Below are 27,397 nucleotides of genomic sequence, written 5' to 3'. Positions count from 1 at the left end.
TTTTTTATTTTTTTTTTTTTTTTTTTTTTTTTTTTTTTTTTTACACCAAAGTATTTTAAAAGGCGATGAAGTACGTGGATATTTGCTGGTATAATCACAATACCAATACCAAATCTAATAAAATCTACAATTATTCCTTAATGTCACCTCTCAGTGCATACTGAGTATCTCTAAGTGTTTTAATAGTGTCTTTTTATAGCCAGTTTGAATCAGGATACAAATGGGGCTTGAGCACTGCATTTGGTCGGTATGGCTCTAAAGAATTCTTTAGAAGAGTCTCCCCTTACCATCCCCAACCCCGCCACATTACTGACTTGTAGCTGTCCTACAGAAGGTTCTACATTGTGCTTCCTTGTGGTGTTAAACAAAACCTCTACCCCTGTATTTCCTATGAATGAAACTTGACTCTAGAAGCTTGATTTAATTCAGGTTCAGTGTTTTGGGCAGTAATTCCTCATGTGAACTTTAGGATGCATCTCCCCAGGAAGCAGGCCACACCTGGTTCTCCTACTTGTAGTAATGCTAGTATTGATTAATAAGGCTTAGATGTGGCCACTTGATCCCCTCACTGTGAAGTTCCCCACCAACCTTTCATGCGATGGCTTCATCGATCATGATCACTTTCTGATTCAGTTATTTCCTTAGGGGCAGCAAAATGGTGATTCTGTAATCTTACCTTCCTTCCACATCTTCTAGCTACAATTCTTTTGTGAAACAGAACTTTCCCTTATCATCTGTGACTCTCTGGCTACCATGAAACATACTTTGCAGAGGAAATGGGCTCTAGATTCTGAAGATGAATGGAAGTGCCTTAATAGGAAGTAAAAGACAGACTGGGAAGATAGAAATGATAGATACATCTACATAGTTATAAATCCACATAGTGAATCCTTTGAAAACAGGTTCCACACTGACACAAAACTTGGGAACCGTCTGTGTAACAGAAGGAGACTTGGAATAGGAAGTTACACAACTTTGTGGGTTTTTCCCCCCGCCCCCCAACTTCGTGGGTTTAATCAGAAACTACAGCATTATTTTCTTTCCTTATAGTTTAGTTGACTAATCATGGAGTTCTCTGTATTTTATATTCAGTATTCCACTTTTTTCCTTCTCTTTCACTGCCAAGTTTAGGGTCACTAACACCCTTTATTCAGTGGCCTCCCAGTTACCTTCCCTAAATCCAATTTTGTCCTACTCTGGTTCATTTCCCCCTTATAGTTAGACTAGACATTACAAAGCTGAGATCTAGTAATACTCGGCTTAAAACACTTTAGACTTTAAGATAAAGTCCAACCACCCTGAAGTTCTTCCATTTTTCTTACTGATAGGCCTCTGCACTACTGTTCCCACTGATCTGAGATTCCTGCTCTTTACACAGGTGACCACCTGTCTTCGGGCTGTCACTTAAGTGGTACAGAAATTTCTGACTGTTGGACTATTCCAGGTGTTCATTCTACACTCTGAGTGACCTATACGGGTTTCTGGCACACACATCCCAATTTTAACTATTTATGCATGTAATTGTTTCTTTATTGTCTGAGCAGAAACCAAGTTTGTTTAGTTTGCCACGGTAGCCCAGCATCTTCATGCAAAGCACATTTTAGAAACTTGATACTTGCTGAACAGATAGCTTCTGTAAGCAACTTAAAATGCTAAAAACTGAGAGAAGCTCTCCAGAGCCCCAACGACGGTACGGTACCTGCTGCGGCATCTTCAGGGTGATTCCATTCTCTGTGCTCACGGAAGTGAGAGTGACTGAAACTACCAGGAAAGGGTGAGGAATGTAGCGTGACATGGACACTTCTTGAAGAACTTGAATGCCGGCAGTAGTACTCGGACTGCAAAAAAAGAGAGAGAAAGATACCCACACACCTCAACATCAATGCCAGCAAGTTTTTTTGTTTTTCTTTCTTTTCCACTACTAACAGTACAAATTGCATGCGTTTGGAGGATCCAGATGTCTTCCACCCATTATTCCCTCCCCTTCAAGCATCCTTCCGGCAGCAGACTGGTGAGGTTGAGATATCCAGAGAATACAAATGGAAATAAGGGAGAAAGAAAGGGAATACAATGTAGAAGGGAAGAAAAAAACCTAGGGAAACTAGGAAGGAAAAAAGAGGAATAGTTAAGTTGGTTGAGAAAGGACATGGCTTCCATGAGAGGCTAGTAAAATCGCTTATATCTATCTCTACAGTATTCCTTAATCACTAAGCTATTTCAGCAAATACACACTTTAGGGCTATTTACACACACACACACACACACACACACACACACACACACAGATCACAAGAGCAAAATAAAACTCAAGAGGCATGGTCTAAAGGCTACCAGCCGACCGGCCACCCAGAAGAATGCAGGCAGTGCGCAGCAGCACCAGGGGCCGCCAGCCCCTCCCGCGGCAGACCGCAGCTGCCTCCCTCAGTGCGAATCGACAGAGTCTGCTAAGGACACACTTCCCAAGGCCTTAGGCCAGTGAACTCCTTCAAATTTCCCCACATGTCCAGAACATTAGGATAGTTAGTAACCACTTGTTTTCAAGGCTGTGAAAAAAATTAGTACCTAAGTTACCCCATCCCAAACCAGATTTTCCCCCCCGAACAAGTGCAGTAAGAGCAGCTGAAGAGGTTGGTGCAAACTATTTATTCAGGTAGCTAAAAATAACTGCGTGAACATCACTAAATACAAAATTTACTTTTTTCACTTCTAAAACAAAGGAAACTAAACACAGGGTAACTTTTGAGAAAATAAAAATGACGAGGAAGCACAGTATACAGAAGCAAAAAGTGACAGTCGCACGCCATGCACTTACCCATCAGACTTTCTTTCAATGCTGTACAGGCAGATGGAACAGTCTGCTCTGAACACTACCACCACGTCCCGGAAGACACTAAGCAGCAGTGTTTCCGCTTGTGCTCGGGTGACGTGGGCGAAGGCATTGTCCAGGTTTGATGTGCGCAGGTAGACTCTGAGCTGAAGAACAAAGAATGAAAAACTGTAAAAACAAGACACCTACACCTCAGGCAGCTAAATACTCTAGACATGCTGTTTTTTTATCTACTGACTTCAAGTAAGAGAAGTTTAAAGACCAATCTGAGCTTTCGCAATAAATGGATAAATTTTATAATTTCACAGGATAGCCTCATTCTACAAAAAACCAAAAGATGAACCAACTAAAATTGGGAATGTACTATTATGAGGTACTCCTTCTCAAGACCTGCATATCCAGACCTGATAAAAGTAGACCAGCACTTTCTGAAAACATAAACATACAAACCAACAAATTAATAAATCTCTAAGGGCAGCCATCCTTAGGAACATCTTTGCTTTGAACAACCTGCGTTATTTACAAACTTCACAGACAATGTCTAACAGCTAAAAATCCTTAGAAAAAGTTGTCTCAGAAGTTCTGATTATCCCTTAAAAAAAAAACTTTCTGAAAAGCAGTAATCTGATATGAGGGTCTGATTTAGGTAAAAAAGCCAAATGCCAAATTCTTTTTTTTTTTTTTTTTTTTTTAAGATTTTATTTATTTATTTGACAGAGAGAAATCACAAGTAGATGGAGAGGCAGGCAGAGAGAGAGAGAGAGGGAAGCAGGCTCCCTGCTGAGCAGAGAGCCCGATGCGGGACTCGATCCCAGGACCCTGAGATCATGACCTGAGCCGAAGGCAGCGGCTTAACCCACTGAGCCACCCAGGCGCCCCCCAAATTATATTTCTATTAAAGCAGATAGTGCTTAACATCTTTAAAATATAAAAATCTGTTATCCCTGAGAGAAAACAAGCCTTACCTCTTCTTGACGGTCACTTATGTTATAACATGCCAGGACAATAAAATCATTCCACCAGGCTAAGCCACCTGTCACAATCATATTTTGCTCCTTAAAAGATAATTTAAAAAACATATTTACCTTTATTTATATGCTGCCAGAAATTACAATAAGTAACACACTTATAAAGTATTCCTAAGCAAACAATGAGAGCTTAAATTATTTCTGCTCTATTCTTTATCCCCCCCAAATTAAGTATCACTCTAGGCCTTTATGAATAATAATTTATATTCTATTTTGAAAAAATTAACATTTCTATCAATAATTGGGTGCCATGTAGCACCATTATTCCCTTATTCAACAGACTTTGGTTTAAAATCCTGCTTTACAACTTACCAGCTGCTTGACTCTGAATCCTGGTTTCTTTCTTATAAAAGGGTAACAACTGTGCCCTCTCTGGGTGGTGAAGGTCAGTGAGGCCCCTGAAGTGCCCCGCAGGCTGCCACTACACATTAATCCTTGTCTTTTCCAACTGCACATGTTTCTGTGCTACCCACAACTTCACATCATATACAAACAAGCAGGAAATGATCTCAAATTCAGTGGAAGTTGATTCTGACCACATCTGATGAACTCAATATGGAAGAGTAAATCCTCCAATTAAAAACAAACCAATCTTCTCAATACAAAATGCTTTATCAAGTACTTCATTAGAACTGACCTTAGATGTAATCCAACACCATTTTTTAATATTTGGTATTATTTTTTAATGACTAGTGGCTTAGAGTTATTTCATACGGTAGTGCACTTATATTCTGAGAAATCAGTTTTTAATTTCAAAAAGACTAACCTGGGTAATGTTTCCAAAAAGTTTCCATTTTTTGGTGAGTAAAGAGTAATGTGCAAAACCAAACTTGCCAACCACAGCAATATTCTGTCCAAGTTTATCAATAGCTGAAAACTAATTCAAAGAAAAAATTAAGAACTCTTCCTTGCAAATGTATATACTTAAATATAAAGAACTTAGCATTATTGTGTCACGCAAATAGACTTTAATAAATGTTTGCTAAGTGAATTAAATGAAAGTGCTAAATTAAAAAATCTGAATATTTATACACAAGTTACATTTCATCAAATTACTGATGTTAATACGTTAACAATGTACAAGGGATCAAGTATTAAAATTTTATTATCAACGCGCCCACTGAAAAAAGGCTCAATTCCCAGAATGCCTCCTGCAGCAAATACTATCCAATAAAAATTAACCCCAACAAAATAACAAGTAACTCACCCGTATAGGCCAATTGCTCTCTAGATAGGTGTTGGAAATCTACAGAAAATAATACATCAATTTGGTAAGACTCCTGCAACATATTTAAACTTAAAGCACTTAAAGCATTAACGTCACAATATGATATTCACTTTCCTGTACAACGTTTAAAGTGTTCCCGAATAGTGGGTATTACTAGCAGAGTATTTGGAATTTACTTTGAAATACCAGTCCATATTTCACATCTCCTGTCTTCACCATTTCATTATGGGTGGCTAGATCAGGCTTTCCTACACTGCTTTTTCTCTACACTGTTTTTGTTTATATTAAATACTGAATATGCCATACAAACAGACTGAGAGAACCAGCCACGAGGGCAAGCAGGAACTGTAGAAATGAAGAGTTTGAGGGCCTCCGCAAGTTTTGTTTTTGCTTTTTAATGGGAGGTATTTTTATTACTTTTATGTCTTCTGATCAAAATAGCAAAACACTGCTTATAAAATTTAAGCAATATAAAAATGTACAAAATTGGGGCGCCTGGGTGGCTCAATGGGTTAAAGTCTCTGCCTTCGGCTCAGGTCATGATCTCAGAGTCCTGGGATGGAGCCCTGCATCGGGCTCTCTGCTCAGCAAGGAACCTGCTTCCTTCTCTGTCTCTCTCAGCCTACTTGTGATCTTTGTCAAATAAATAAAAAAACCTTTAAAAAAAATGTACAAAATAAAAAAAATGAAATTCTGTTCTATCCATTGCTCCAGAGATAACTACTGGTTAGTCTTTATTCTCTCTCTAAACATCCATACACAGGTAAGCATCTGTCTAAGCTACTCTTTTTACTGAGGTATTTAACCTATTCATCTGTAACAACTTTGAATTACAGATAGTAACACTTAATCTGCAATGGAAGTAGGAAATACACCTTCCTCCTGTGTCATCTGTCTTACATCTCTGTACATGGTATCTTTGTATCACTCTAGCAAGAATTTTAAATTTAAAAGATTCTTCCATAAGACATTAACATAGATAAAGAAAATTCTAGCTTTACTGAGACTGACTTCTCCTCTAGCCTACTGATTAAGCAGTTTTTATGAGCACATGGTGAGTATGGCATGAAAATTATCAGAACAACAGACAGAACAAGGGAAAAACTCTTCTATTCCTGGAATAAGAGAACCTCAATTTATTTGAATTCATTTTCATTGTACTCCACATATTACATATTTTTTAAAAAGGAAAGCCAAATTAAAAATCCAGTACAATGCAATCAAATCCAGTAAGATTCTCTGTGTAATGTGAAGACAAAACTAAAATCGAATTAAAAGTAATATGCTAAAAATATCTGTATTAACCTTGATAAAATTTACTCATAAAGCTATCTGCTAGACTTCACTTATTATCTAGTAAGTCAGCCTAAAATCCAAATAAAGTAACAGCTTTTGGTTCTGTTATTACAAGTTCTCAATCCTAGTGCCAGTTTGTAGAACCTCACCCTGCAGAATTAAGGGTAACGGTGCCATGATATATGCTTGAAAAAGGCTTAACTCCTATCTTAACAGATTCACTGCACCACACAGGCCAGTTACTAAAGTCCCGGGAAGGGTGGCGTCGGTTCAGAAGCCTGGTAATCTGAGGGAATGATCAGGCGGGGACAGAAGAGCTCAAAGTAGTTTTGTGTGAGTCTGTTAAGTGAATTCTCTGTTTGGATGAAGAAAATCAAAGTAGTCACTTGAAGAAGGATGTCCCTGGAGTATAACTGAGCCAGCCATCCAGAGCGCGAAAAAGGACTGCCACTTCCCCTGACCCTGGTGTTTCCTAAGTATTTAAGAAACATGGGGGTGGGTAAAGTGTGAGCTGGGATCCCAATGCCAACGCGGATTCCAGCTTGAAGGGTTCCTCAGCATGGCACCAAGGTAGAGTTTTATCAAACGGTCTACACTCTAATGAGTATCTGTAAGAAAAAAAGATTTTTATTCTTTTAACCCCCAAAATGTAGGAAGTGCCACAAACTACAAATGATTTATTTTCAAAGCTTGAGTTTAAGTTTAAAATGAAGCTTTACTTCTGATACAGTTGTGTCTGAAGATGCTATGAAATGAAAAGTGAAAATGAAACATTCATTTTCCCTAGTAGGTCACATTTATGGATCTACGTGTCACCTGAGCTTTGAGCTCTGCCCCTTACACTGAGAACAGGAAATGGCAGAAGTAAGGCAAGAAGCAGCTAATGAATCATGAAGAAGTCAGGCCAGGACTGCATACTCAGGGCACAAAAGTCACACCACGCCACGCCACTGGGAGCCTGAGTGCTAAGGTACATAATCTCCATTCTCAACATCTTAGGATTCCTCAGCCTCTTAAAAAACCTCAATCTACCTTCTTCCCCCCTTCAAGTCATTTTGCTAAAACCCTGTCTCCTACCTAGACCGCTTCTGTCCGTTGCTGTGAGACTGTGAGAGCCAGCAGGTCTGCTGGCAGACCTGCCCCGTGCCAAACCCCGCATCTGATGCATCTGAGACGGTCCTCAGAAGGTCTGCCAATCATTTATAAACGAAAGAGTCTTTACAATCCTCTGTTGACAGCCTTAGCATATTTTGTAAGCCTATTTTTTTCCAAATGGTTAGCCAGTTAAATTACAAAACCAACATTTCAGAACAGTGGATGATAATGATTTATGCTTGTAATGTTTGTAAGAAATGTTTGTATCATACGAAGTTCTGAGTGTTAAATGGCAGTGCAAGCAGGAGTGCACCCGAAAACCATGAGGGTGTTGTTATAATTCCACATTATTTGTGTTCTGCTTGTCAAACTACTTTTGAAGTTTTTAAAATCTGTAGCTAGGAAAACTAAATTTAAACACACACACACACACACACACACACACACACACACAGCACCACTTCTACCAGCAGCTACCAACCCTGCTGCTGACAAGTAAGTGTATGTATTAAGTTAAAAGAAAGAAACATATTTAACATAGAATCTTCTGATCAGGAAACTAACAAGTGTAAGGTAGAAGGTCTAAACGAACGAAAAATCCCGTTGTCTAGATGAGGAACAGACAAGAGAAGCAGAATTAGTTGGAGCTTATTTGATGAACTCTAAGCTGTGTAAGAACAAAATAGAAGTCGCGTAAACAAAGTCACTCTGACGGAGGATGTGGGCATTTATCCCAGACCAGAGTGTATGTTGAAGGAAAAATTAAACAGGCACCCGTGTTTCTTCAGGGAATCATTACTACTGGTTAAGACCCAGAAGGTAAAGCATTAGCATTGCAGAGACACTGTAAACCACCAAACCAAAACACTCCCACGATGCCGCACTGATGCATCTGGTTGGTGTGCCAGCAAACAAAGTACAGGGCAAACTGTAATGAAACACTGTCTATTTCAATGGGCACATTCTAGGTCTTAGCTCAAGGTCAACAGTACATTACATGATTCAACACTTAATACCTAGAAGTTTTACAACTCGTTAGACTGTTACTTTACTTATAGTAAGGATAAGTCTGACATTCCTTAAGCAGGACACTGCTCTCCCACGTGCCCTTGGGCAAGTCACCTAACTTCTCTGAGCCTCAGTTTCCTCAATGTAACAAATCCAGTTGGACTACATGATCTCTATGGTCCTTCCAGCTCCAAAAATTCTATGAGTCTATTATAACTTAACTGTTATACAGCTCTGACATTATTTTTATTAGTTTTAGGGAAAGGAAAAAATTAGGTTAAGCTCGAGTCAAACAAGTTCATCCTTCTGAATAATTCCAATATCTAAAGAACAAAATCATGAAAGAATCTTGCTCGTACCTACTTTGTCTAAGGTGGTAAACTCAGTGTGATACGCTACTAGTATAGGATACTTCAGTGATGGCTAAGAATCACAGAATCACAGAATTTTTGAGCTGGAAGGAAATTAGATTTTTGTTATTGCCTGATGGATTTTTGAGTTCCAGACCTACCTTCTTTGATCCTCTGCTCTACTTGGCTCTGGCAACACAGACCTGGCTAGGCAGAACTGGCATTGATGCTAGGTCAGTGTAGAATGAATAGTTCAAAGTATGGGGAAATGAAAATAGCAGAGGAATGGCTATAGGAGAGAAGGGAGCAGTGGAAAAGTTTAGTCAAGGAGGCAGCCGACGCGGTTTTATTTCATAACCGTTACTACTTATCAAATGGTATGCACAGTTTGATTTTATGAATTTATTAATGTCAGATACATTTTCTTTGGGTGTACACCACGTCAGTGCGAGAGACACTCCTCTTTCAACGTTTCACATTCTGACCATTCGCGTCTCTCATCATCTCCACTCAAAGTCAACTAACACTAACATGGGAGCTGAGTGAGTGAATAAAGTATCAGCACAGAACAGAGAAGGGAGGGTCAAGAATTGTGGAGACAGAACCCCGTGAAAACCAATGCAAGAGCAGGCTCAGACATACCTAAGGCACTTGGGTATCAGCGGGGGAAGGAAGACACACTCAGAACTCCTACAATTGTGTATGAAAGTTTCTCTCAAGAAACTTCAATTTACTGATTTACCCAAATTAATTTTATTTGGTATCAAAATTCAGAATTGATGTCCACATTAAATGCCAATTTATCAGAATTATTAAAAGAAACTGCTAATTTAAAAGTTATACCAGAATGAGTAAGTGACTTGGAACAAGATTTTTGTAATAATAAAATTATTAATAATAAGGTTCTAGAGTGTGACCGCAAGTCTGCAATTTGGCTTTAAAGTCAGGCAGCTAACCTCAACATGTACCCACTAGGACTACAAGGTCAGCTGTTCAGGGTCTTAGCTGACACTGTCACTTTCCATGAAATCACTACACTTTTGCCTGTGCCAATCCACAGAGCTAAATTTGTACCAAAACGGGGTGGGGGGGGCAACGGAAGAAGTACAAAGTTGTGCTTGTTCAGAAGGAAAAGCATAAACTTGGGAGTTTTTGGACTAGTAGGCTTAAAACAGGTGGGGATCTGTGCTACGTCAGAGGCAAGAAAGGAACACAAGAAGACAGAAAAGCAGAAGAGAGAGGTGACAGTCAAATAGGTTAAAAAGTTTCTCAGTTTTCTAAAGCAACAGAAGAAATCTGTAACTCCGCTCCAGGTGCTAGTCCCCCAAGGACTAAGTCAACAGTGAGCAGCTGAGACTTACCTGTACCACATGCCAATGCCGATGTCCAAGCAAAGAGCTTAAACCCGGAGACTCCAAACCGCTGTCTGCAAAGGGGCTCCTGCCCCCACCGGCCTTGCGCTCAGAGCGTGCTGAGGAACCCCTGGCACTCTGCATTTGCGAGGCCTCGCCGCAGTTCAAGTACAATCGGTCCTCCCCCTGGAGCAGCACTTGCTCCTGGTTACTCTACAGGAGGAAGAAAGGAAGAAAGGAGGAAAGCAAATAAAAAAACCTGAAATCAGATAATGGAAAACAAAAGTAATACCTTGACTTAGGTTTATCATAGGAAATGCACCATGTATCTCAACGTCGATTTTACTCGCAGACAAGACTACGTAATGATCACGGGCACTGTTACATTTACAGGGAACAGGCAACAGTTGTAAGATTACTTCCCAGGGCAAACAAAACTTTTGTTGAAGTCTGTTTTATCACAGATGCCAAAATGTGACCCAGTCTACAATGACGACAGCAGTATCTTCCTTATCACTCCAAAATGGCAATGCTATGAGAGATTTTCCATCTGAAAACTGAACAGAACTACTCATTATCTACAGGTTACAAATGAGTTTCACATAAAATACCTCACATTATGGTGTGATAATGATAATAAAACATTATCTGGGCAAACTGTGCGTGTGTGTGTTCACCCTGTGCCCATGGCAAGAAGAAGCGGAGGATTACGAATGGGGATACTGGACACCAAGGTTCTTTTAAACCATGGGGAGGAGGCAGAGTAGCCCCAGTCAGTGGTCCTGGATCAAAGCAACTCAATATTCACTTGGGTAAATGCTTGGTTAGTGCCAAGGACTGCAATGGGCTCTGAGAATATTCAGACAAATAAGACAATTTCTCCTCTTAGTGATGATGCCTTAGTTTTCAGAGAGAAGGTCAGCACTAACTGTGGGCACTTTATTCACTGACCATTCATTCCATCAGACAGAAGGGCACCAAAGCCCCTCATTTTTCCATGGCAGCCCAAATGTTGTCTTGACAGAAAACTCATAAAATCTGCCTTTACATTATAATTTGGGATGGGGAGGGGAGAGAGAATGACTGTACATTTGTTTTTCTGCGGATCCTTATTCTTCATCTAAAGTCATGAAGTCTCAGATCCAGGCTACTGTCATATTCTTTCTCAATGGATTGTAATTATCAATTTTAATTAGAAACTGGTTGTACCAAATATTTAAAAAACGATTGGTGGCAGATATTAAGATATATGCTTCTGACGTGTAACACATACTGTTACATATTAACAATATATAATATTAGTATATTGTTCCAGAATGATAAAACATGAGGAGTTTAAATTATAATTTGGGGCAGTGTTTCCCAAATAAGGTTTCCAGGCATACTTTCTTTAAATCACTCCCTAAAAATTCATAGTTAAATAAGCTTGGCACACTGTTTTTCATATACCAACTCCTGGGTTTTTATGATTCACATTAGGCATATTAAAGACCCTGGAGTCCTACAATAAGGAAATTTCTGCAGCCTTAGCTTCTTTATTTTGCTTATATGACAACAGAAATTTCCCTTATCCTGTGTATATGCTACCGATTCTTCTAAGCAGTGCCTTGTGGAGCACACTTTGGGAAATTCTTTTTAAATAGAGACTAGGTTAGTCAAGTAAATCTGTAAACACTGCTTTCCCTCAAAGTGCTTGTGATCCTATTTAAAAAACAAAAACTAAAAGCTGCTGAGAAGTAAAATTTTTCTATAAATTATTAAAAAGAAATACAAAAATCACAAAAATGAACAAGAAAGAAAATAATCCACCAATTTTAGACGAATCTGATAGTCTACTATGAAGGCCACTAAAAGTAAACAGTTGTACTTTAAAAAACTTACCATACAGGGGTTTACAGTGAGTACACTCTTGATAAACTGAAACAGCAGAAGGCCAGGCTGTTTAACTACACTCTTGGAATCAGACTCAATTCCAGTGTTGTGAGCACCAAAGCCGCTGACCACCCAGAGATGATAGCCTTCTGCACCCCAGCTCTTGGAGAGAACGGGAAGAAAAATCAGGGCAATGAAGTTTGTAATCCTCACCTAGCTTCAAATATTCAAATCCCGAAACAGCCAACAAGAGCCTTACCAGTGACTTCTAAAGGCTGGAGAAACCATGAGAAGCTATATAGCCCTCTCCAGTAGAACCCACTATCACAGCTCTCTACCTGGAAGGGGGGGCGGGGGGGGGGTATGGTGTGTGTGTGTGTGTGTGTGTGTGTGTGTGTGTTTTATGCAAAGCAAGTCTGTGGTGGTGAGGTCAGTGTTGTCCACTTTAGTGAGCAATCAGAGGTTCTGAAGGATTAAACTGCTTGCTGGGGGAGTCTGGGCCAGCTGGTGGAAGAGCCAGCACGTGTCCAGACAGCAGGAGCCTGGAGGTCACCAGCACCACCCCAACCAGCTCATCATCGTCCTGGATGGCTCAACCCAGCCTCCTGTCTGCAATCACTCAGCAGCCCCTTTTCCTCTGGGCCCCGGGTCCCGCTCCCTCTCGCACAGTGCCCGTGCGGACATCTGCCTTCTGGGTCGTCCCAGCCGTCACCTGCCACTAATGTTACAGAAGGGGTGGGGACAGGAGTCACCCCAAGGGGCCCCATTCTGGGGCTCTTGAGTTTGGTCAGGAAGGCCTCCTCTGCCCTGCTGGACTTACTGGTTTCCTCAGATGGAATATGAGGCCCCGGGAGGGCATTTCTCATCAAAGTACAAAAGAGCCCTTTCCGGGACGCCTGGGTGGCTCAGTTGGTTGGGCGACTGCCTTCGGCTCAGGTCATGATCCTGGAGTCCCGGGATCGAGTCCCGCATCGGACTCCCAGCTCCATGGGGAGTCTGCTTCTCTCTCTGACCTTCTCCTCATTCATGCTCTCTCTCACTGTCTCTCTCTCAAGTAAATAAATAAAATCTTTAAAAAAAAAAAAAAAAAAGAGCCCTTTCCTCTTGCCTTCCTGTAAAGAGGGCAGCCCCTGCACAAGGACTCCCAAATCTGCGTCTACAGATTCTACATCTCAATCTTCACTCCAAATCCCAAGAAATACCCACTGCTCTCTTTAACTTCTCCATTAAATTAACTGCCTCTCAAATACAAAGAAATTCCTTACAGAGGAAGATCCCCCCCACCCCGCGTGACCCAGCTGAAACTTGACAAAGAAGCACCCAAAACAGATGCAGTCTTGTACCGAGCAAAGAACACACCAATGGAAGTTTCTACGTTTTCATTTCAGCCTGGCCCCACTCTGCTGTAGAACCTTGGCTAAGTTATTTGGTTTTCTCTGGGTATATACGTCAACCTTTATAAAATAAGAAGGTTCAAATAAACTCTCCAGGGCCAAGTTTTTTGTTTTTGTTTTAAAGGTTAGTAATTCACAATCTACAAGGTCAAGAAAATAGTAGAGGGAAAATAAATTGTTGCTAAATTTCAAAAGCTTCATAGAAGTCTTGCTCTCCCACAATAAAAGTTAAACAGTTAACTGAAATGCTTACATTCTTAGTTTGTGATTAAAATACCACCTTAGTGAGGCTAACAACACTGGTTGTTATGTGCCATTCAGAAGCACTGATGGGCAGTTATAGAAATAATTTATTCAAAAACTTATTTTAAAATATGGAGGTGGAGAGAGACAGCAAGTAGGGTCCTTGGTGGTGCTGAGAACCACTACCAAGACAGCCATGGTGGTTTTCGTTCTTTAAGAAACCCAAGATCAGAAAATGCCTTCCTCTGTGGAGCAAAGGAAGAAGGGCAATGAGTAAACCTCACAGCCACCAACTTCACAAAGATGACGCACAGAAGGGCTACAATAAGAAAATGTTCTTACGTAAAGACAGGGATTACACTTCACTGTTTTCTACAGGAACTCTTAAAAATATTTAATAAAAATACTGACAACATTGACTTCAATTCTCCTGACAGGTATCTACAGGAAACGTTTTAAAAATATGCTCAAATAATGTCCAAGCACCTCGCGGAAAAATATCCACTGAGCAGTTCACATCATGTTAAAAGAAAGAAGGCCATGAGAAGTGGATGCTAGTGAGTCACTAGCTCTGGAAGTATGCTCTGGAAAACCAAAGGCCTGATTTGAATAGTCACTATGTTCACAAACATAACAGGGGTTTGCTAGACATATAAGCAAAACTAAAAGCAAGTACATACTGAAAACTGGACAGCAAAGCAAGAACTGTAGAAGAGTCTGCTAAAATAAAAATAGTTTTGTAAAATCAGGCCAAGAAGAGTTAAAAAAAAAAAAAAGGCAGAAGTAAAATCAAAGTTTCTCATACTATAGAAATACACACACACTTTTTTAAAGTAGGTCCATGCCAAGCTTAGAGCCCAGTGCTGGGCTTGAACTCAGAGACCCAGAGATTAAGACCCGAGCTGAGATCAAGAGCTGGATGCGCAACCAACTGAGCCAGCCAGGCGCCCCACACGATGCCAATATTTTATAGAAAGTACTTACCATAGAGTTGATCTTAAGGGGATCTTTTTTGGTACCATCAGACCTATAGCTGAAATAGAACAGAAACTCAATTTAAAAAAGCCTTCTATTACATATATTTGGCTTTAAGTTTTTAAAAACTCAAATTGATTTTGTTCCTTTAAAAACAGAAGTAGATAATAATGCATGAAACATGAGACTGCTTGTTGATATATCTAAGTATATCACCTACACATAGTCTTTTAGGTCCATGATTCTCGATAGAATCATGCAGTTTGGGAACGGGTATTCATTTTGTCAGGACTGAGGTTCACAGCACCATAAGGAGTGGGAAGAGATCTCAACCTAGCAAGATAATGCAATTTTCTATTTCCCACTAGTGACTTATGTGCATGGCTTATTGCTCTTATTAGATTATAAGCTACTTGAAGGCAAAACTGTACGTGATTTAGCCTCGAATCTAACATGCTACCATTTATACAGTAGGGATTCAACAAACAAATGCATTTTACAGAATGAACAATGAATTTTAAAAGGATGGATGTTTAGAGAATCAGCACATTCTGAACAAATGAATTCTGAACCTTACAAATTGTCTTGGTTAACCCCAAGACAAATAAGCATCAAATAAGGCAGGATAGCTGTATGACAAAAAATTTCTGTGTATGTGTATTTTCTGGGAGATAATGGAGTTATTTTATCTAGAACTTGTCTTTATTGACTCACGCAAAATCGCCTCCAAGCGTACAGATCAGCTGGGCTCCAAACACACTCCACAGAGAGAGGCCTCCGCTCTCCCAGGTCACCATCACAACACTGTTGTCAGGGGACCATCTGACTAATTTAACAGCTCCTGTTTTGTTCCAAATATCTGTTAAGAAATTGTGAGAAGAGTTAAAAATAAATGATTCCTTCAGAAACAGTATTTTTTACAGTCTGTATTTTTTCAAATTGCAAATGAACAGAAAGATATGTCTCCTTCAAATAATGAGATGAATCCTATTCATTTAAGGTCACAAAAGGTCACATTAGCCTTGATTGAAGCAGAACAAACTCGGCCAAGAAATTTATTTATTTTTTATTTTTTATTTTTTTAAAAAGATTTATTTATTTATTTGACAGAGAGAGAGAGGGAGAGATCACAAGTAGGCAGAGAGGCAGGCAGAGAGAGAGAGGAAGGGAAGCAGGCTCCCGGCTGAGCAGAGAGCCTGATGCGGGACTCGATCCCAGGACCCTGAGATCATGACCTGAGCCGAAGGCAGCGGCTTAACCCACTGAACCACCCAGGCACCCCTGCCAAGAAATTTAAAAGAAATAAGAACCATTGGGGCCACTATCAGCCTGGATAACTATAATTGTGTCATTTTAAAAGTCTTTGGCTGGGGCTCCTGGGTGGCTCAGTGGGTTAAAAGTCTTTGGCTTTGGTCAGTTCGGTTTCTGTAAAACGGGGATAAGGCTTCCCTTGAATCATCCTACACTAAATGTCAATGTAGTTCGCAAAGCAGGTGTTTTAAAATGTAAAATAATGTCCTACCATTATCTTCATGCTCCCCACTCAAGGAATCCAAGTTAAAACAAACTGAAGTTTAATCTTCTATTAGAATCCAAGTTAAAACAAACTGAAGTTTAATCTTCTATTAGAATTACGTAGGTAAACTCCAGCTTGAGGACTCCAGGTGCTCATATCATCTTTTAACTAATAGTAATTGTTCTTTCAATCCCGTAATTTCACTGTGCAGTAAAAGCCAAGTTTCCCTACTGCAGGGTTAAATGAAACATGATAGTATTTCCTGTCAGCAATTCAAAACCAGCTATGTATCACTTTGTTTCAAATTCTTTTCATTTGCAGTAGTAATACATTTCTGCTATAAAATACAGAAGATTTACTACAAAGGGGAAGTATATAGGTTTTTGTCACTTTAGCACTCCCCCCCATAGTGAACAGCCAGGTTATTCAGGCAGATGTAAAATAAATGGGATCCTTCATCCATTTTGAGTCTATTTTTGTGTGTGGTTTATAAAAAATAAAAAATTAAAAAAAATGTTGAAGAAAATAAAATTAAATAAATAAATAGGAATATACATAAGAAACATCACATCTTATTACTATACTTAATACTTGTCCAGGGGAGAAATTTAAAAACAAACCAAGGGGGCAACTGGAGGGGGAGCTCAGTCAGTGAAGTGCCTGCCTTCGGCTCAGGTCATGTTCCCAGGGTCCTGGGACCGAGGCCCCACATCGGGCTCACCGCTCAGCCTGCTTTCGCTCCCCACTTGCCTCTCCCCCCAGGTCACACACATGTGTTCTAATAAATAAAATTTTAAAATAAATACATATACACACACATACCAAGAAGAAGCACAAAATCAAACTGAAGTTTACAAATGAATGCAATTCCATGTGCAAGGAAAAAAACATGGGTTTTCACTGTCATAGAAGGATGTTAATGTTAACTGAAAAGGGGAGGGTATATACTTACTACCCCACATGAAATAGACATATGCATGCACATATATGCATACCCACTTTCCAAGCATTATGTACATATTAAAATCTAATTGCAGAGATCCATAATAAAATATCAGTGGTGGTAAACTTAATGTTCATGTGTCAGGACTACGGGAAATTTATCTAGGTGGTAACAACCTACAATGAACATAGACTGTGATATAATCTGTGTATTGAGAAAAATATTAAAAAAGTAACCCAGACATTTAGTTATAGAGCTGAACTTACAAGAAAGAAAAAGTTCCAGAAGCCAAAAGAAAGGAGAAAACCTACTGTGAGATTGGTTAGTACCTGGGCTGAGAGTGAAGGGCTGGGACCAGGGAGGGGAGAAAGGCTAGAATTACGGGAATGGAAGGCTGGGGTGAGCCCCAGCAATGACAAAGGAGTTGGGGACTGACATCCTCTAGGAAGACAAAGTGTCTGAGACCAGCATGAAGTCGGGAGAGTCCAAAGGGAAGGTGCAGCGAGACAGAAGGACTCCCAGTCACCGTGGCTGGTTAAACAGCCGGCGCTGCCTGAAGGAAGCGAGCAAACTTATCCCTGCTTCAGATGTTCAGTCCTCCTACAAGCCTCCCGTAGTAAGCAGGTTTACGGCCCATGTAATTGAAGCTGGCAGAATTCTCTCACAACAAAGACCCCGGGAGTGAGACTTGGCAGGTCACCAAAGGGGGAAATGGCATCCACGAGCCCGAGAAGGAAGAACGATCTCAAGAACCGCACGCAGTGCTGCCCAACAGGAGCAGCGGGAGCACTTCCTGCGGCAATGACTTCCCACCTGCCCACCTGCTTGGTCTAAGAGGCAGCCCCCAGCTACATGTGACTACTAAACACGTAAACGTGACCATGCAACTAAAGAAATAAGGTGTTATTATTATTATTGTTTTTTAATTTCAATTAGTTTAATACTGGGCAGGAAAACTAAGTATGGATTAAAAAAAGAAACCATGGGGCGCCTGGGTGGCTCAGTGGGTTAAGGCCTCTGCCTTCAGCTCAGGTCATGATCCCGGGGTCCTGGGATCAAGCCCTGCACAGGGCTCTCTGCTCTGCAGGGAGCCTGCTTCCCACCTCCCCGCCCCCCGCCTGCCTCTCTGCCTACTTGTGATCTCTGTCTGTCAAAAAAAAAAAAAAAAAAAAAAAATCTTAGAATACTTAACACCTCAAACGACTAAAAATGCTGAGAGGTAAGTAAGTGTACAAAGTGCTTGTGCCCTGAATTTTTCTGCCAAACCCTGGAAGCCCTGACTTCTATTTCTGATGACTCATAGCACGTGACAGAGCGGAGAGCAAGCTCAGAGCTTGACCAAGGCAGGGTACCTAAGAGAAGACACCACTTAATGGGAGGGGCTACAGAAGGCTACATTCACGGTATAAGGAAGAATGAGAAATAAACTCTACCATGTGGAAGGTAAAGAAATAGCAAAGGATACTTTCATGTGTTTTCCATGAATGGAAAATAAAGTCCCCGGGAATCTGAAACAAGTCAGTCCTCACTCTCATATATAATTTATGCAACTTGTATGACTCAAAGAAAATTACAAATAGAGAATATAATGCAAAGGATTCCAGACTGATGTAGTACTCCCACATAACTTGCCCTAAACACAAATTCAATTTAGGTCACAAAGCATTCAAATAAATAAATCTGAAGGAAATTAAACAGCTCTCAGTAAAAAAAAAAAAAAAATCCCAAAATATATAAACAAATTCATGAGAACCCAAACTCAGAAAGAAAGGTTTCAAATACTGAGACTAACAAAGTATATAAAAACCATTTTTTAATACCTAAAGAAATAAAAGAATAATGAAACTAGGAGCAGGATGCATACAGATTAGAAAGCTAAGTAAACACTCTGGAAATAAAAAATACAGTAATTAAAATGGACAGATGAAGAAGAATACTAAACATAAATGAAGAGAACACATGTACCAGAAGACAGGGAAAAATTTTCTAGAACATAGTCCAGAGAAACAAAAAAATGAAAAATGTTAAAAGGCAGCTTAAGAAACCTGTAAACAGGGGCGCCTGGGTGGCTCAGGGGGTTAAAGCCTCTGCCTTCAGCTCTGGTCATGATCCCAGGGTCCTGGGATGGAGCCCCACATCGGGCTCTCTGCTCAGCGGAGAGCCTGCTTCCTCCTCTCTCTGCCTGCCTCTCTGCCTACTTGTGATGTCTGTCAAATAAACAAATAAATAAACAAAACAAAACAAAACAAAAAAACCAAACCTGTAAAGAGTATAATGCAAGTCTGATTAAACTTCCAGAAAAAGAGATTAAATAAGAGGCAATATGCAGAGAAATAATGGCTGAGTATCTTCCAGAACAGCTGGACAATATGAATTCTCAGATCCAGAATGCCTGAATCTCAAACAAGATTTAAAAAAAAAAAAAAGAAAGAAAAAAAAATTAGAAAAAAGTCTTCACCTTCCAAATCACAGTGAAACTATCCCAAAGACAAAGAAAAAATCTTAAAAGTAAACAAAGAGAAAAAAACTCAAATCTCCTGAAAAGGAAACACAACTTGATCAGAGATCCCAAGAGCAACAGTGAAACTGGATGGTACCTGAACAACTTCAATATACACACAGTAACTGCCCATCTAAAATGGTATAACAAGTTAAACCATAATTAAATTACAGGGGCAAAGTAAATACATCTTCAGACCCCACCCCTTCCCCCCAAAACTTCACTAGAGAAAATTCTGAAGGACGTATTGTAGACAGAAAATGGTCTCAAGTGGAAGATGTGAGATGTTAAAAGGACACGATGGGGAAAAATACTGGTATAGATGTGGGTAATACTAAGTTAACATTAACAGTTATGTATTAAATGCTTCCTGAGATTCTGACGTGAGATACCTTAGCTTCTTCCTTGAGGCTCATGAGAATTTTTATTATTGGATTAGATTTAGATGGGTGTCCTAATTTTTCTGACCCAAATAGAGAGCTTTGTATAGTTATACAGCAATTATTCTTTTTTTTTTTTTCATTTTTAAAGATATAATGTATTATTTGCCCTAGGGGTACAGGTCTGTGAATCATCAGGTTTACACACTTCACGGCACTCACCATAGCACACACCCTCCCTGATGTCCATCACGCAGCCATCCCATCCCTTTCCTCCCTCCCCCCAGCAACCCTCAGTTTGTTTGGTGAGATGAAGAGCCTCTGATGGTTTCTGTCCCTCCCGAGCCCATCGTTTCATTTTTTCCATCCCTCCCCCCTGCCCCTCAAATTCCTCATATCAGACAGAGCATATGATAATTGTCTTTCTTTGATGACTTATTTCACGTAGCATAATACCCTCTAATAAGCAATTATTCTTAATACAGGAGCATATCTAAATTTGGGAGAGGAACAGAACACAGTCTGAAAAGGGTCCCAATTATTAATGCACATACAGAACAAAGTATAGTATCAAACTCATAAAACATAGTAGTGAGATTCTAACTGCCTGTTAAAACAATTGTGCAAAGGTCACTGGCTTAAAAACATACTGATTCATTCACTAAACTGAACCCACTTGGTACAGATAGAAAAATCCTACATTCCTACCCTGGAGCTAGCAGAAAACAAGACCTGTAAGTTGGTAAGTTCAATAAAACATTAACAATGATAAGAAAGATAGTATATGCAAAATATATTGAGGCACAGGAGGGAATAGTATTCTGTCTAGTTCATAAAACGAGATTTCATTTAAGCTGTATCTTGGAAGACCAATATACATAGACCCTCTCTCAAGAATCTGCAGGTGGTTTGGTGAAGAGTCAGACTGCAGTTCCTAGGTCTGTGTGCAGGGTATCCAGGATACCATGAGACAATCTTCAAGAGACAATATCAAATAAATAGAGTGATATATAGTATCTGTTAGACACAATGTAAGTTATTAGCTCAGGCAGTTCACAGCTATATTAGGCTGTGACTACATTTATTTTGATGATGTTACATCTTTGTAAAGGTGGCTTTTTAGGAGTTGTTGTAGAAAAAGTGTCATGTGAAAATCAACGTGGAACAGGAAATGTGGGTGACTGGACCTAATCTGACTCCAGGGTCTGAGAAACTGTACAGTGTCCAATAAGCACAGACAACCTCTTAGCAAAAAAATAGTGTTTACGAATTAAAATAAAATACTATTTTTCTTTCCATTTACGTGTATTACTTTTTGAAAATGCTACTAGGATTTAGACCTAACTACCTAATAAACAGAACGTCTGGTATTTCTTTTAACGTAGAGGTGCTGTGGTAAAAGTATGGAGACAGTAAGGGCTGACTGAACTAAGAAATAATGCCAGAAATATTCAGCAAAAGACCTACGTGCCATCATGCGGTAGACGCCATTGGCTGGTTAATGCCACATCCATTTCCAGCCTCTTTCTCCCTTGCTCACTTCTACCAGAAAGGCTGGGAAAATCCTAAGGTAGCTAATGAGACATAAAGCGACCAACCAGATGAAGAGGAAGATGGCTGGAACAGGTGAGGCTGCTGCTGAGAAACCTTTTGCTTTCCTGATCAAAAAACCAAATATGCCCTATTTCCTCCTTTCTTCTTGACTCAAACACAGGAGTAATGCTTGCAGCTCAGAAGCTGAGGCCATGAAGGAAAGACCAAACGCCAGCAGCAACTCACCTTTGGATTTCTTGCTAGCAGAGAAAATAAATCCTATTTAAGCCACAGCAACTTGGGTTCTCTGTTAGTTTTGGTCAAAAGCCTTTCAATGACAAAGACTTTGGAATTAATCCAAAGGGTCTGAGGGTCCACTCAAGATTCACTACTGAGTTCAGAAAAAGACTGCTTTGTTTAACGATGTGTATCCACTAGTTAAAACAATGTCTGGCCTACAGCAGGTATTTTATAAGTATTTGCTGAATGAATAAACTGAATTGGAAGGCATAAAATAACAAAGGCAATGAAATCAGGTAAAAGACTAGAACAGAGTCCAGAGAAAGACTATAAAGGCTAAAACTAGTGAGGACACAGAAGACTAATCAAACAATAAAAGAAGGATCCTTGGGAGCCTTTCTAGGTACCAGGAAACCCTAGTACCTGGGCCAGGCAAAATACAGTTACGTGTTAACTGTATTTGACCGAGAGCACGCATCATTTAAAATCCCAGTCACTACCCATCCACACCATTACCTGTACATCAAAAATAAAAGAAAAAAAAGGACTCACCAGGATACTGTTTCGCTGTTAGCTCTAGTTTATGGGACAGCAGCATAGCTCCGGTGGTGTTATCTATTGTATATACCTGTACAGAACCACTGAGAAAAACAAAAAAGCCTTTAATAAAAAAGAGAAATGCAAATATAGAGAGCATTACTGTGGAACTGTTATGTTCTGCTGGTAAGAGCATAAACTAGGCTAAAACCATTTTGTAAATGAATTGCAGTCTCATAAATCTGAACAAGTGCATATTTGTAACCCAGTAAAAATTTCCCTCTAAATATATCCCAGGAATATTCTTGTCTATGTTATCAAAAGGCACGCACAATGTTCACTGTAGTACTATGTATAAACGCACAACAGCCGCAGCAACCTGAAGTGTCCAGCAAGAGAAAGGAAGCATAAACTGTGCTCTGCTCGTACAGCTGTCTAGTACAGCAGCGACAGGCATTAAAACACATAGTCAGGATGTACATATGTAGTATAATTCTGCTTCTATTCAAAAACATTCAAAACATAGTAAATACATTTGTGGTAAAAATGCAATAAAGAGCTAATGGACACACCATCTCTGGTGGAGAAGGAGGGACATTAAATAAGAGGGGGACAGGGCGCCTGGGTGGCTCAGTTGTTAAGCATCTGCCTTCAGCTCAGGTCATGATCCCAGGGTCCTTGGATCGAGACCCACGTTGGGCTCCCTGCTCAGTGGGAAGCCTGTTTCTTCTTCTTCCACTTCCCCTGCTTGTGTTCCCACTTTCCCTGTCTCTCTTTGCCAAATAAACAAAATCATTTAAAAAATTAAATAAATAAAGAAGAGGGAGAAGCCGGGGCTGCATCCACCCTGCTAATGCGCTATTTCTCATGCTGGATAGTAATTTACAGATTTTCACTTGATTATATTTTCTACCCAACACCATTTTTTGTATCTACACACATGGCATATGTTATTTTGTGAAAGTGGTATATATAATGATTTCATTTAAGAAATCTTAACAAGTGCCAATTTTAGGAAGGGCCAGAAACCAAAACAAAAACTTTATAATATTACTTCTAAGCTACATTTCAAAATTGACCTAATGATGATCATAAAAAATATCATTTTTGCTTATGGAACTATTTTCGATCAAAATCTAACATTAATGTTCTGACCCTCATCCAGCCGGGTCAGCTCTTCTTAAGGATCAGGACTGGGGCTCAGTAAAACACCTGCACGAAGAGGCCACATGAACTTACCACACAGCTCACTGATGCTGTGGTTTTCAATCTGTTTCCTCTCTCTTTCATTCTGAGTAATTTCTCTGGCTATGTTTTTCAGGTTTATTATTCTTTTCTCCTACAATGTTTGATTTGGATCTCTTTCTGGATCTTCCATAGCGAATACTCAGGAGAGACCCTCTCCAGCACTCTGGAGCGCCTTCTTTGTGCCACTCTGTTGTCTCTGGCTGGCTGTCCCAAGTCCTAGCTGCTTTGGTCTCCCCAGATTTTCACTTCCCTGTAACTCAACCTAAGCAATCTGCCAGGTTCTGTCTCTCCAGCCTCGTGCCACAGCCTGGAAACTCTTTCAATGTAATTAAAGCTGAGGCATTCGTAGAGTTCTATTTATTTCCTATCTTTTACGGACCGGTGTCCTCTGTTGCCTGATGTTCTCAGTCTCGAACTCATATTGTCTTACTCTTCCATATTTTTGTCCATTTTCTCCCCGATGTGGGGGAGAGAATCTGGTTTGTTATTCCAGCTTAGTCAGAAGCCAAATGCCCAGGAATAGGTATCGCTCCAGGCTACCTGCCCAATTCGACACTTTGCTGAAAGACAGCACTAAGTAGCCCACAGGTTTTACTTGTTTTCGTTTTGCACCTGACAACGGTCAAGTGGGAACTCTGGGTTGCTGAGCTCTAATAAGTCAGTGAGGAGAGTCCACGATTTCTAATGCAAGAAACAGGAGCTAAGTCAACACTTATAAAGACTGACAGCTAACCTTTTATGTACTCTATAAGGCCTATATTGTTTAAATTATTGTTATTTCCACTTCTCGTTCACCCATTGTAAGAGAAAAATATTTCTTCATGCATAAGACACCACTCATTAATCTCAAAGCAAAACAAGCTCTCTCTATAACAGAGATATGGCTACAATCACAAATGACCAAATTCAGTATCACTAATACAAAATTAGTATCACTAATACAAGGACAACTTAACCTTATTGCTACACAGTGCCACAGCAAGTACATAACACTACATGATAAAAATGTTTAACCAGCATCTGGTCAAACCTCCCCACCCCTTTTCTTTTTTAAGATTTTCCTTAGTTATTTGAGAGAGAGGGACAGAGATAGTGAGAGAGCATGAGCAGGGGAGAGGGAGCAGCAAACTCCCCGCTGAGCAGGGAGCCCAACGGGGGGCTCGGTCCCAGGACAGGTAAGTTGTAAGACTGATCCCCTTGCAAACGGGCATCCAAGACCAAAGTCAGCTTCTTGCAGAACAGAACTCGAAGGACAGCAGCTACAGTTGAGTGTTCAGGGCACTTAATCCTGGTAAGAGCTGGAAGACCTAGAAGCCACTGGTCTGTTCTGTCACACAGTGACAATCACAAAACCTTCACCCCAACCCAGCGTCACCACCCCCCCACCAAAAAAAAGGTCTGGTACTCCCCCAACTGATGAAAAGTGAGACGACGGAGGCCAAAGGCTGAGATTCCACCTTCACTGCCCTGGGGAAGGAGCAGAGAACCTCTGGTGGGCTCTCCCATCTGGCCCTAGCAGCCCTGCAAGGCCGCCCTGACTGCAGGCGGTGTCGGACCCCCGCCCCACTGGTCCTGTCAGATGCTCCCATGTCTGACTGGACTGGCTCGGCAAGAGCCAGCTTCAAGGTTCCAGTCATGGCTGGTTTAGAGAAAACGAGAAACATTTAGAGTGCAGGACATTCTATAAACAACTGGCCTGAACTCTTAAAAAGCTGATGTCTAGGGCACCTGCGTGGCCAGTCGTTAAGCATCTGCCTTCGGCTCAGGTCATGATTCCGGTGTCCTGGGATCAAGGCCCACATCGGGCTCCCTGCTCAGCAGGAAGCCTGCTTCTTCCTCTCCCATTCCCCTTGCTGTGTTTTCTCTCTGTATCTCTGTCAAATAAATAATGGCTTTTTTTTTCTTTTTAAAAGACTTTTATTTACTTATTTGACAGACAGAAATCACAAGTAGGCAGAGAGGCAGGCAGAGAGAGAGGGGGAAGCAGGCTCCCCAGTGAGCAGAGAGCCTGATGTGGGGCTTGATCCCACGACCCTGAGATCATAACCTGAGCCGAACAAAGGCAGAGGCTTTAACCCACTGAGCCACCAGGCGCCCCCAAATAAATAAAATCTTAAAAAAAAAAAAAAGAGTTGATGTCATGAAAATAAGAAAAAGGTGTATGGGTTGTTAACAGGAAAAAGGCAACTACATGGAAACAATAACCAAACACAAATCACTAATTTTTATTTACTCTGGTTAAAACAAGGAGCTATAAAAGAAATTTTGGTGACAATTGGGTTAGTCTGAGTATTGACTGAGAATTAGATCTTATTTGGGATGTATCATTAATTTTCTCATATGTGACAAAGACACTGAGTTATGTAAGAAAATGTTCCCCCTTTTTTACAAACCAAGAAAACAATATAAATGTCCGTTAAACAACAAATCAGATAAATTATGACACGTTCATATACTGGAACACTATAAATCAATCAAAAAATGATTTTTGCTACTGGCAAACAGCATGGATGAATTTAACAATGCTGACTCAAAGAAGCAAGAAGACCCAAAATGTATTTAGAAGATGATTCTATTCCCATAAAGTTCAAAATCAGGTAAACCTGAATTATGCTCTTTAGGATCACACGCAGGGGTGGTAAAACTATAAAGACAAGGAAACGATCATCACAAAGACAGAAAATTGGTTACTTTTAAGTGTGTTGGGAGATGGGAGTTGGGATTTAGTAAGTACTGGGGCTGGCTCGCAACACTCAATTTCTTAACCCGGTTTGTGAACAGAGGGGCGTTTGTAATATTTGTAAATCTGAGTATTTGGACCATGCACTTACCTGTAAGTATGTTTTTATTTTATAATATGAAAGTTAAAAAGGATATTATAAATTTTCAGCCAATTTATTTGACAGTGAAATGAAAGATACCAATTCCTGGAAAAATCTAACTTGTCAAAATGACTTAAGAAAAGAGAAAAATCTAACCCTTAAATTTACTTTTAAAACTGAATTGAATCAGTAATCAAAAAATTCCCACAAAGAAAATTCTAGGCTCAGATAGCTTCACTGACAAATTCAAGCAGACATTCAAACAGAGAAAGAGAGGAATAGGTCTTCAATTTGCTTCGTGACACAAGCATAACTTCGATTAATTAGCGGAATAAGAAAAAAATTATAGGCAAAATGTGCTAATAAACATAGATTTAAAATATCTAAACAAAATGTAACCAAATCAAATCCACGAATAAGAAAAAAATACACTTTTCTTTCTTATACTGAGCTGAATTAACTTCTATTTCTACATTTATCTCCTGAGAAGCAGTATGTAGGATTCACCACTTCACAGATTATGTATGATTTATAACATGTATTATTTACACTAATCAAAATATGGTGATACTCAACTCGATGTAGCTAGAGATAGTACTAGATGTATGTTCTATAGAACCATTAAGTCTCACTTTGAGGACAAAATAAAATTTCGTATTTAAGAGAGTTTTGAGGCTAAAAAAGCACCCTACATATTGTAAGGCATTACTATTAAGATTCTAATATAATCTTTTTATTTGAGCTAAAATATAAACTCCATCAAGTCAGGTATCTTATTCTTTTCTAACATATCCCAAGTGCTTAGAATTGTGCCTGGTGCATGGGAGATGCAAAGATACTTGTTGAAGTGAATAATCTGTACTCACTCAGTATTTTAGTTCTAAAACCTGCACTGTCAGAATTAAAAGAAGAAATTGATCCTATGTGTGAGCTTTAAATTTGTTCATTAAGGCACATTCACAAATTCAAAGGCAATGTCAACACTGATGTCTTAAAAAGGATTTTTATTT

At 39.9% G+C, this 27,397-nt stretch overlaps 1 protein-coding gene across 5 annotated transcripts in view; it reads right to left on the bottom strand.

Moving 5' to 3' along the window:
* Positions 1–27,397, bottom strand: part of RIC1 (RIC1 homolog, RAB6A GEF complex partner 1) — a 142,499-nt gene that overhangs the window by 18,076 nt on the left and 97,026 nt on the right. For all 5 annotated transcript variants that reach the window (XM_059411998.1, XM_059412000.1, XM_059411999.1 and 2 more), the window contains 10 exons: positions 22,333–22,421; positions 15,383–15,527; positions 14,678–14,726; positions 12,066–12,218; positions 10,194–10,397; positions 5,063–5,101; positions 4,622–4,732; positions 3,793–3,882; positions 2,813–2,973; positions 1,700–1,838 (listed from right to left, as the gene is read on the bottom strand). In XM_059411998.1, coding sequence (XP_059267981.1) covers positions 1,700–1,838; positions 2,813–2,973; positions 3,793–3,882; positions 4,622–4,732; positions 5,063–5,101; positions 10,194–10,397; positions 12,066–12,218; positions 14,678–14,726; positions 15,383–15,527; positions 22,333–22,421 — 1,180 coding nt within the window. The remainder of the gene's footprint in view (positions 1–1,699; positions 1,839–2,812; positions 2,974–3,792; positions 3,883–4,621; positions 4,733–5,062; positions 5,102–10,193; positions 10,398–12,065; positions 12,219–14,677; positions 14,727–15,382; positions 15,528–22,332; positions 22,422–27,397) is intronic.

The sequence above is a fragment of the Mustela nigripes genome, chromosome 9, assembly GCF_022355385.1.
Source record: "Mustela nigripes isolate SB6536 chromosome 9, MUSNIG.SB6536, whole genome shotgun sequence".
Classification (NCBI taxonomy): domain Eukaryota; kingdom Metazoa; phylum Chordata; class Mammalia; order Carnivora; family Mustelidae; genus Mustela; species Mustela nigripes.
This window is presented reverse-complemented; position numbering and strand designations above follow the sequence as displayed.